The 9,946-nt window shown below is 48.5% G+C and overlaps 1 protein-coding gene across 5 annotated transcripts in view; it reads left to right on the top strand.

Annotated features, from left to right (window-relative positions):
- greb1l (GREB1 like retinoic acid receptor coactivator) overlaps positions 1–9,588 on the top strand; it is a 68,393-nt gene extending 58,805 nt beyond the window's left edge. For all 5 annotated transcript variants that reach the window (XM_069191634.1, XM_069191633.1, XM_069191637.1 and 2 more), the window contains 10 exons: positions 602–757; positions 1,230–1,369; positions 1,786–1,947; positions 2,247–2,451; positions 3,024–3,189; positions 3,560–3,787; positions 4,664–4,805; positions 4,902–5,102; positions 5,608–5,746; positions 5,850–9,588. In XM_069191634.1, coding sequence (XP_069047735.1) covers positions 602–757; positions 1,230–1,369; positions 1,786–1,947; positions 2,247–2,451; positions 3,024–3,189; positions 3,560–3,787; positions 4,664–4,805; positions 4,902–5,102; positions 5,608–5,746; positions 5,850–6,013 — 1,703 coding nt within the window. In that variant the 3' untranslated portion in view covers positions 6,014–9,588. The remainder of the gene's footprint in view (positions 1–601; positions 758–1,229; positions 1,370–1,785; positions 1,948–2,246; positions 2,452–3,023; positions 3,190–3,559; positions 3,788–4,663; positions 4,806–4,901; positions 5,103–5,607; positions 5,747–5,849) is intronic.
- The last annotated feature ends 358 nt before the right edge of the window (positions 9,589–9,946 follow it).

A 9,946-nucleotide genomic window follows, 5' to 3' on the forward strand; every position in this document is an offset into this window, starting at 1 on the left:
TGCTTCACCCGGCCTGTACAGTATGGGCACAGCTTGGCGTGTTTCTGTGCCTTCAGTTCTTCAGTTTCCTTCAGGAAAGCCTTAGGTGTGTGGTGCGTTGTGTGGAGACCTGTTACCAGAGTTCTGTGCTGAATAACACACACCCTCTTGGTCCCCTGGGCTGTCGCAGTCTCAGGTCTCACGTGTCTCGTGGAAACGGGCAACAGAGTGAGCAAACTGAATTTATTTATTTTATTACTGTGCTGTTAAAAACTTTATGACAGGATATTAGTGCTGCATTTATAATAGTAATGAAAACGGGATGTAGAAAAGTAAAGAAAATGCTCGACTGAGAATAAAAAAACAAACTTTAATACAGGGAGAACTCACAGCAGTGCCCTCATTTGTTTGCATGTGCAATAATGTCAATTATACGGAGAAAACAATGCTTTTAGTTTACAGTATTCCTTTTTAAAACCACTTTCTACCAATAAACACTATCTACCAGCACAGTCTGCCTCATCGCTGCTCTGAGCTTCTTCAGTGCTAAATGCGACGCCTTGCTAAGTCATGCTAATTACTGTTCAAGTCTGCCTCTGATATCAAGCTTGAATGCTTGCAGAAGTGCCGGACGTCTCCGAGTCCACCCAGCCCACGACTGACCAGTGGCCAGATGTTGAAGCTATCCGAAAGATGCCCTTTGACCTCCTTCCCCGGGATCCCAAGTTTCGCCACAGCAGTCCTGTCTACACAGACAAGCCGAACAAGTCCTTGCAAGGTAATTAATATAATTCCTTTTTGACACGAACGAGCAGGAGCAGGAACAAGTGAGAAATTCACCTGCAGAATTAAGGGGGAGATGTGGGGAGGCCATATTGTGCAAACCCAGAACGAGCTTTAGCCATGACACCGGGTGTAAGATTCATACTCTTCCGTGTGAATATGTAATGGCCTCGTTGTCAGGATGCTTGTTTAATGTTTCATCTGAAGGGCGACAGGGTCTTGTACCTGGTATCCCTGAGGAGGTCTGAAGCGGACCTGGAAATTCTGGCCCAGAGGCTGATTTCTTGTCTGTCCTTTGCTGTAATCACATTCTGCTGCGGTTAATGAGATGCCGTCAAAGAGCTGCGGTCTCACAGATCCAATTACACTGTTCCTCACACTGTGTACCTGTGGGTTTTAGATTAGAGCACAGTGACATGAATCCACAGCCTACAGTCGTATTTATTGATACATTTCGCTTTTCCCAGGCTATCACAAGGAGGTCAAGCAAGAAGTGCCTGCCAAGCGAGAGACTGTGTCAATAATGTTAACCAAGTATGCTGCCTACAATACCTTTCATCGCTGTGAACAGTGCCAACATTATACAGAAGCCACCCCAGCCACTCAGGTCAGTCTGCTTCCCAGTGACGTTATTCTGCCAATCTGCCCCTGGAGTGTCACCCTCACCAGGAAAGAGGGCTTGAAAATACTGTGCAGTGAATATGTTACTGTTCCCTTCCAAGAGAAGCATGTCTGTTGTTTCGTTTGCCCACGTTTCAACTCTAATGTGTCTCGTGGTTGGAGGTCAGCCTGCTCTGTTGAGGAAACGAGATGAATAGTTAACTTGTTCCATAAATGTGCAGAGGCAGCAGCAATGGGCTAGTACACACACAAAGATAGCATGTCTTCAAAACAAACATTTCCTTTGGAAAGTTGTATTGCAATGGAAAAATATTGTGCCAGATGTGTGGCTGGTGTCATGGACGCCTGTATCAATGAGCAGGGCGAGTGGCTGGGGCACTAATCTGTACTCTGTGTGCCCAGCTGTCCGACTGCACCTTCCACACCTTCACCTTCTCCTCCTCCATGCTGGGTGAGGAGGTCCAGCTGCATTTCGTCATCCCCAAGTCCAAGGAGCGGTTCTTCATCTTCAGCCAGCAGGGCAGCCACCTGGAGAGCATGGTGCTACCCTTGGTGTCCGACAAGGTGAGCGCTTCACAGCCAGGAGAGCACTCCGGTCACAGGGACACCCCTGGTGGCACCCATGACATTCAAGAGCCAAGACAGGCCTGTGCATGAAGAGGGGTAGATGAAGGGTCTGATAATGATAAATGAGATCAGCTATTTGAAAGTACACAAAGCCTATTGATTTGTAATCATATTTTCTGGCATGCATCCCTTTTTGAACTGATCCTGTGGCAGATGGTTAAGAGGTCAAACGGGCGATTTGAATGGGATTTTCAAGTGCTCTTGTGCAAGGGAGTGAGAGGTGGTGTGTTCCCCAGGATCCGAGCTTGCTGAAGAGCCCCATCTTCACTCCCACCACTGGGCGCCACGAGCACGGGCTCCTCAACATCTTCCACGCACTAGAGGGCGCTGCCCACCTCCACATCCTGGTGGTGAAGGAGTACGAGATGCCCCTGTACCGCAAGTACTGGCCCAACCACATCCTGCTCGTCCTGCCCGCCATGTTCAACAGCGCCGGAGTGGGTGAGTGCTCCTGGGCCAGGCCCTTCCCTCGGTGCTGCTGAAGGTGCTGCTGCTTCTCTGTGCTCATGCACGCACCTGGCCTTCAGCTGTGTGGTAGGCAGCTGCTTCCATACTCACAACCCACAAAGAAGTGCCTCCTGATGTTAGTTTTAAATGTACGCCCATGAAGTGTCCACTTGTGCCCCATGGTTCATGAAGTAGTCCACTGTGCTCAGTTTTTGAGGATTTTGAATACTTGTAAGCTCATATCTGGTTGCTCTTTGCTGGAAGGATTCAAAGGCAGCAGTATTTTTTCCTTTACACAACGACTTGTGATTTGTACACAGTGCCTGAAATGAGACCTTTCTATATGTCCTACCATTTTGTTTCTCCTTTAAATTGCCTCCCTGCATTGTCTAGAAAATGTGAAGATGTGACAAAATAAATGCCCAAGGCTTCTTCATAAGTAGTATTTGTGTTTTCGATTTGTCTCAAGTGCTGCCTTCTTTGATGTTGAATTATGATGACACTATCATGTAACAACTGGTAGGCCCTGAAGTTTTTCTCGCATTAACTGTGGCCACACTTTGCAGGAGCCACCAGGTTTATGATCAAGGAGCTGTCCTACCACAACCTGGAGCTGGAGAGGAACCGCCTGGAGGAGCAGGGGGTGAAGAGGCAAGATGTCTGGCCATTCGTCATCATGATGGATGACTCCTGCGTCCTTTGGAATTCGCACAGTCCCCAGGACACTGGCAGGTAAAGAGCAGCCACCCCCACGATGGACACGGCAGGGCAAACAGAGAGCACTCGTTTGGGATACAATTTAATTTTCCAAATCAGCACGGTCTGACGTGGGGACCTGATCGCGTGTTCCTCCCACGCCAACAAAGAAGGCATTGTGAAAGAGCTTCTGCCACAGGAGGGCACTTGGGTGATTCCGTTCTTGATGTCTGACACGCCCTCAGTAGAAACACCGCGTCCTCGGGGATAATCCGCTCCCCGGTCAGGGCCTTTCCCTCTGGTTGATTGTTTCCGACTTGAGAAGAAAAGTGCCGCGTTCCACTGTCCGCCTGCGGAGAGCGTGAGGTCGTGGGCGACTGTGATCTGACCTGCCTCTCCCCCGCAGCGAGGCAGCCGACGCAGGCCCCGGTTTCAGGAACGTGTCCCTGAAGTCGGTGATCCAGCACGCGGAGGCCACGCCCAAGGTCACTCTGTACGCCATGTGCGGCGTGCGCAAGTGGAGCAGCCGCCTGCGCAGACGGGGGCCCGGCACCGGCTTCTCTCGCTGCCACGTCCACGACTTCGTGCTCCTCAACGTGGACCTCACCCAGAACGTGCAGTACGACCTCAACAGGTGGGCAGGGGGGCTGGGGCCGGGGCCGGGGCGGAGCTTCCTTCGGCTCGGAGCGCTTTCTTGTATGTGAACATGCACGGGACCCAGAAGACGTTTGTGACTCCCCAGTATAATTGGGGGAACTACAGATTCTCACCTCGACACTCTTGATTCATCGAAAGCGACCTTTTCTCAAGTGTCCGAAAGGGTTTGTACGTAACGGTGTCCCGTGTTTTGAGACGCAATGGTGTACGGATTAGAAAACAACAATGAATAATTAGGAATTCGCTAGGAATAACACCCAAGAATCCAGTGTATTATATTGTAGAGCATTTCAGTCGCAATAACTTTGGCTAAATCCATGTGGGCTGAGGGGCAGCTGTAAAGGGGGAGATGGGGTGCAGGTGGGATGCCGGAGATGTAAATGAGGGAGGGAAGGTGATTGCATAGGGTATGAGAGGAAGTAACATCAAGTGAGATTACAAATTAGCGACAGCTGATGCTGATTAATTATAATAACAGTAAGATCACTTGATTAACCCTTTACAGTTTCTTGCATTAGGAAATTGTCTTTTCACATACTCCAGCTTGCTCTCCATGAGACACACAGACAGGGAGAGAAGCTGGGGGTCAGAGCGCAGGGTCAGCCATTGTACAGCACCCCTGGAGCAGTTGGGGTGAAGGGCCTTGCTCAGGGGCCCTACGGAGTAGGATTCCTCTGCCGGCTGCAGGATTTGAACCGGCAACCTCCCAGCCACAGTCGCAGATCCTCAGCCACAGAGCCACCGCTCCGCCCAAATTGATTGATCTTGGCAGCAAGTCGTTCCTGCCCGAACTCTCTTTCTTGTGTTACCAACTTGTTTGAGCTTGTCGTCTCGTGGCTGTTCCCATGCTCAGGTACGTCTGTGAGGAGGTGGACTTCAACCTGCGGGTGAACAGCAGCGACCTCCTGATCTGCCGCTTCAACAACTTCAGCCTCATGAAGAAGCACATCCCCTTCGGCGGACACAAGGATCTGGTCATTAAGCCCAAGCTGCTGGTGAGGAATCGGCAGGGGGTTGTGCGGACCTTTTGTCCGTTTCCTCCTGTGCCAGCGGTCCTTGTGACGCGCGCGTGTGTGTGTGCATTGTTGCAGGTGTCCGAGAAGCTGGCCTCCATCAGCCCCTCTCAGTATGTCTGCGCTCCAGACAGCGAGCACATGGCCCTGAGTGCCCCGGCGCAGTTCCTGCTCGAGAAGTTCCTGCAGCACAGCAGCTACAAGCTCTTCCCCAAGGCTATCTACAACAGCAAGAACCCCGTCCTGTCCATCGACAGCTACCTCAACATAGGTGCAGAGGTGAGGACACGAGACGCTTCTTCTGCAGGTCATGCTAGAGCATCTTGGAAGCCCTGGGAGAACTGGGAAACCAGCAGTCTGCCATTTCTAAATCTTTTATTCCACGGGCTGCTGGAAACATTCTGTGGCTCAGCCGACAGAATTGTCAGAATGGGTTTTTGAATAAGGAGTTCCTGTTTTACGTGAGACTAATACGTAAAACTAATAAAACCATATTAGTTCAGGTGGGTAGCTGCCTAGGCTGCAAAGGAACAAGTAATAGGTTTATTCATGCTGGAAAAAAAGAAACGTTGTTTTCTTTCTTCTTTTTTTCAGCATGGAATAAACCTATTACTTGTTCCCTTCCAAGACGGTATTATTGACTATCACAAGAACTTCTAATTTCTCTGTGTTAATAAAGCACCTTGGCTTTTTTAAATGGGAAAGAATGTGCAGTGTTGATGTCTTGAAACATGGCCCTGTGGCTGCTGCTGCTGTGTGAACTGGTCTCTGTGGCGTCCCTCAGGTGTCGGTGTTTTACGTGAGCTCCCGGCCACACTCTGTTAACCTGGACCACGAAGGGCTGGTGTTCAGCGGGCTGTTCCTCTACCTCTGTGACTCCTTCGTGGTGGCCGACCTGCTGAAGAAATTCAAGTTCCTCAAAGGTGAGGAGCGCCGCCGCGCCCCCGGAGTGCGCGTAGCCCCGCAGCCCCCCCGCCCTGCCGGCGCGCGGTAACGCTGGCGGCCTCTCCTGTCTGTCCCCCGCAGGCGCCACGCTGTGTGTGATCTGCCAGGACCGCAGCTCCCTGCGCCAGACCATCGTGCGCCTGGAGCTGGAGGACGAGTGGCAGTTCCGCCTGCGGGACGAGTTCCGGACAGCCAACGGCAGCAACGAGCGGCCCCTCTACTTCCTCACGGGGCGCCACATCTGAGCGCGCCCGCCCGCCCTCGCCTCGCCGCCCGAGATGATAATCAATATGCGGAGAATGTAACCCAGCGCTCGCTGGCCACAATCAGTTCTGGACAAAACCCGAGCCGTGCCGCCCAGAGCTGTAGGCCTCTGACCACATCTGGCACCTACTCGCGCTCTTGCTTTCAGTACAAGATGGCTGCCTGCCTGCCCCACACACCTTAAACTGCACTACTTTCGCACCAGAGGCCTCTCTAAATCTCCGCTTCAGTCAGGCACGTGGGCACGTGCAGATGCCTCACGGCCCAGGTGACTGAGGATGCTCACGTGGGAGGGGCTTGTCCGGCGATGCCCAAAGCGGGACGCCTGCTGATCCGATGTTGCGTGCGCAGCTCGTGGGAGCTGGCTCGGGTGTTCTTCTGAGGGGCTCGCGCCCCCTGGCGTGTGAAACGTCAAAGATTGCCGACCAAGGGACAAGCCTGTGGTTCGCATGCTTACTGTACTAGATGTACAGTACATCTCAGGGGTTTAAAAAAAGCTTAATACTTTAAAGAAGAAATAATTAGTCTTGTTCTCTGAATGTGAAGTGTTCCTGTTTCATATTGTATCATGTGTTTAAGCAGCGCAGAGCTGAGGATGAGCAGGTGCTGACACGCAGACTTTGTTGGTCTGTGTCTCCCTCCTCCTGTCCCTCCCTACATTCCTCCTTTCTTATAAACAGTGCAGATCGACTCCAGAATGTGAGAGCAGCCCAGGGAAAGTTCCCAACTGGGGAAGCTGAAAGCGCAATTTTGCTGTTGAACAGGGATAGAAAACACCAGTCTATTTTCATGAAACTTGTTCTAGCCCGCCTATCGCCTGCAGCTGAGGCAGGGCAAGCCAAAAAACGGCGTTGACATGGCTGCTATTGGACTGTGACTTGTTGCCAGCCATGTGATGTGCCTTGTTAGTGGTGAACTGTTATCCACAACCTGAATGTGACATTTCGTAGAGTTGAGTGAGGCAGCCCCGCCATTCAGGTTTTTTACACAGGTATAAACACAATCTTGTGCAGTGTTGCAATGCAGGGGAAAGGCAGGCTTCAGTGTCTGTGTGACAAGGTTGTGTCGGCGCTGTCCTAGAACAGCAATGCTCGAGCAGCCTGCAGCTGTGAGAGAGCGGCACAGCGCATGTGGCCTATACGTACACCAGTTGCTGCGACTGAAAGATGAGCTTTATCTGACACGTTGCACAGATGAAGGTGAATCGTGCCGTTATCTTCACTTAGACGGGATGTCCTCTTGACTTATGGAATGTACTAAAGGCACTAACCACCAGAGCCCGAGGGGGCTAGGGGACTGGCAGGTGAGTGCTGTAGTGTGCTCCCTGCTCTTCCCCTCCCCATCACCAGGGGCTGCAGACTCCTGTCTGCCGCTCGCTCGGCGGGGGCTGTGGGGGTGTGCCTCGTGCCTGGTACCCTGGTTCTTAAAGGCCCGGAAAGGCTGAGCAAGACTGAAAAGAGTCTGTTTTTTCACCCACGTTTGCTATTTCTCCTAACACGAATGCCTTTGCGCCGTGCCTCATGACGTAGTGGAAGCCCCGTGCGTCGCTGGCGTGTCGGTGCTCTAGGTCGAGGTCACTGCGCGATGCCTGCAACACTGACGCGTTGTTTTACACGGTCGAGAATACCTGACCTTCAGTTTTTTACAACACGCAGCGTTTGTGTGTTTGTGAGACTATATAGTAAGAATGTAAACGCAACACAGTTTTCAGCTTTCATAGACCAAAGTAAACAGTTCTATTTCAATAAATACAGTAAGTGGTCAGATTTTTTTCTAACATTTAATATTAACTGCACAGAGTAGTACAAAGAATATGCCTTACATATAAAACTTTGATTTTTATAAATCAGGGTTGCCAATCATGCTATTGTCTTGATACTTACTGATGGAGAGACCTGAATTGCAGAGACCTGTTTTTTACTCCACATTTTCATTAACTGACCCCATAAAAATGAAAACGTGCACCCCTGTTTCCCCGGGCCCTCTGGCCTTCTGGTCTTACGGAGCTATGGTGATTGACTACAGTTCCCAAGGCTTATTTATCCAGAAGGTCTTTTTGCTTTGATCCTGTTGGGTGGACAGCTGAGCTTTTAAAAGTTATTTTGGGCTGAAATGTTTTAGACGTTGAAGTGAGAACAACTGACAATAGGATAAAGAAATTGTGCATTTTTACTTTTATTTTCCTAACATGCTTCGTATCATTTTGCCTTGCTTGGCTTGGACACTGGGCTGGACAATTGGCTGCAAATAGATTTGGATCCGAGCTGCGATCCTACAGGCTATAGAGGGGAACTCTAGAATTACGTTTCTACAGCAGGGGCCTGTTAAAGCCATTCTTTTAGGGAAGGCAAAAATATCAGGAAAGATAGCATGGATTAGCATTAATTTATATGACTCGCGTTGGCATGAGTTGATGGGAAAGGGGCACTTTTATTGAAAATGAGTACACATTTTGATTTGATCCGAACTCACAGCTTTGTGTTTACTCAGGGCCGTTGTCCTTGTGTACACAGTTAACATTTGAGCCTTTCTTACTGACTATAAAATGAGGTGGTTGGTCACCCTGATGTACATTCGGCACCAGCGGTCCAGTCCACCATGCTGGGATCGCTGGGGTCAGGACTCTCTACTCTAAACGTGGAGCACAGACCAATTTGGATGAAGGCACCTGCTACTCCTGCATCTGTACAGAGGGAAGGATGTGTTTTAGTGTTAGGTCTGTCTTAAAATGAGACAAGCAGTGTTTACAAAATCTAGTATAATATATTAAATCAACCCTACCAGCAATTAGGGTTTCATATTTTGTAATCAGCAGTCACTTTGTCAGTGCTTTAATATATTTCTGTAAATGTGGTCGCCTAGGCACAAAGAATCTACCTAAATTTCTTTACCACTTGTGTATGTCTAGCATTTCTACTTTGAAAAATATATTTAAAACAAAAAGGAAAATCCTTTTTTGAGAAGGATCATTATTTATTGAAAGAGGGTTTTGAGCGGATAATCATTTTAGTTTGTAGGTGACCACGTGCAGAAGGTTTCGGCTATGTTTTTATATCGTGAGAAGGCGCATTAAAACTTCACACAAGACCACTTTGCACAGCATCACTGAAATCTACTTTGTACTGTTCTGTATGTTAGTGTGGGCTGAGAAACGTCTATGCCTAGAGAAAGCAGAAACTTGCACTACAAGCTGAAACTGGTAGCCAGTTCTGAGTAGTCTTAATCTTATACTAAATCCATTAGGTAATAAAGAAAAACTACTGAAATTCAACAGTGGATGTGAAGTATTTTGTTCTTGGTTGTAGAAAATTAGTTGTGCACATAACTTATGCAATTTGCTTATGGAAATTTCCAGAGATGCATTGTTTGAATTGCTGCTTTAAAATTCAATACTTTTCTTTTTCTATATATGTGTAAAGAAAGATAAGCCTAGTGGCGTCCTTGTCGCCTGTGTGATCTACCTCATATTTACCATTTTTTTGGACCTGTGAATACATTGTTGGAAATGTGCTTTTTGGTTAACTTGATGAATGTAATAAACTGACGTTTAAACACAGCCTAGCATTTTGTATTTTGATGATCCCAAAATCACATCTGTCACATTTATCAAAATCATTTATAATCGCCCCCTACAAAGCCGGTTTTTAAAATATTAAATCCTTTTTTAATCATTTGAGGGTCCTGACCAGTAAAGATATTTAATATTCTATAGAAAGTTGTATCTGAACCCTTTAAGACTTCTCATTAGTTCCAGGGTAGGGCTTTATGTATTACCTTGCAATATGAACACATGAGAGTTACCCTACAGCTCAACTGTAAGAGAGGTTTCTGCTCCAGTTAAGATGATTTAAAAATGAGCTAAAAGAATGTGTGAATAAGGTATTGAACATCCAATACCTCCATCCTTTGCTTCA

This window comes from Lepisosteus oculatus, chromosome 6 (genome assembly GCF_040954835.1).
Source record: "Lepisosteus oculatus isolate fLepOcu1 chromosome 6, fLepOcu1.hap2, whole genome shotgun sequence".
Lineage (NCBI taxonomy): Eukaryota > Metazoa > Chordata > Actinopteri > Semionotiformes > Lepisosteidae > Lepisosteus > Lepisosteus oculatus.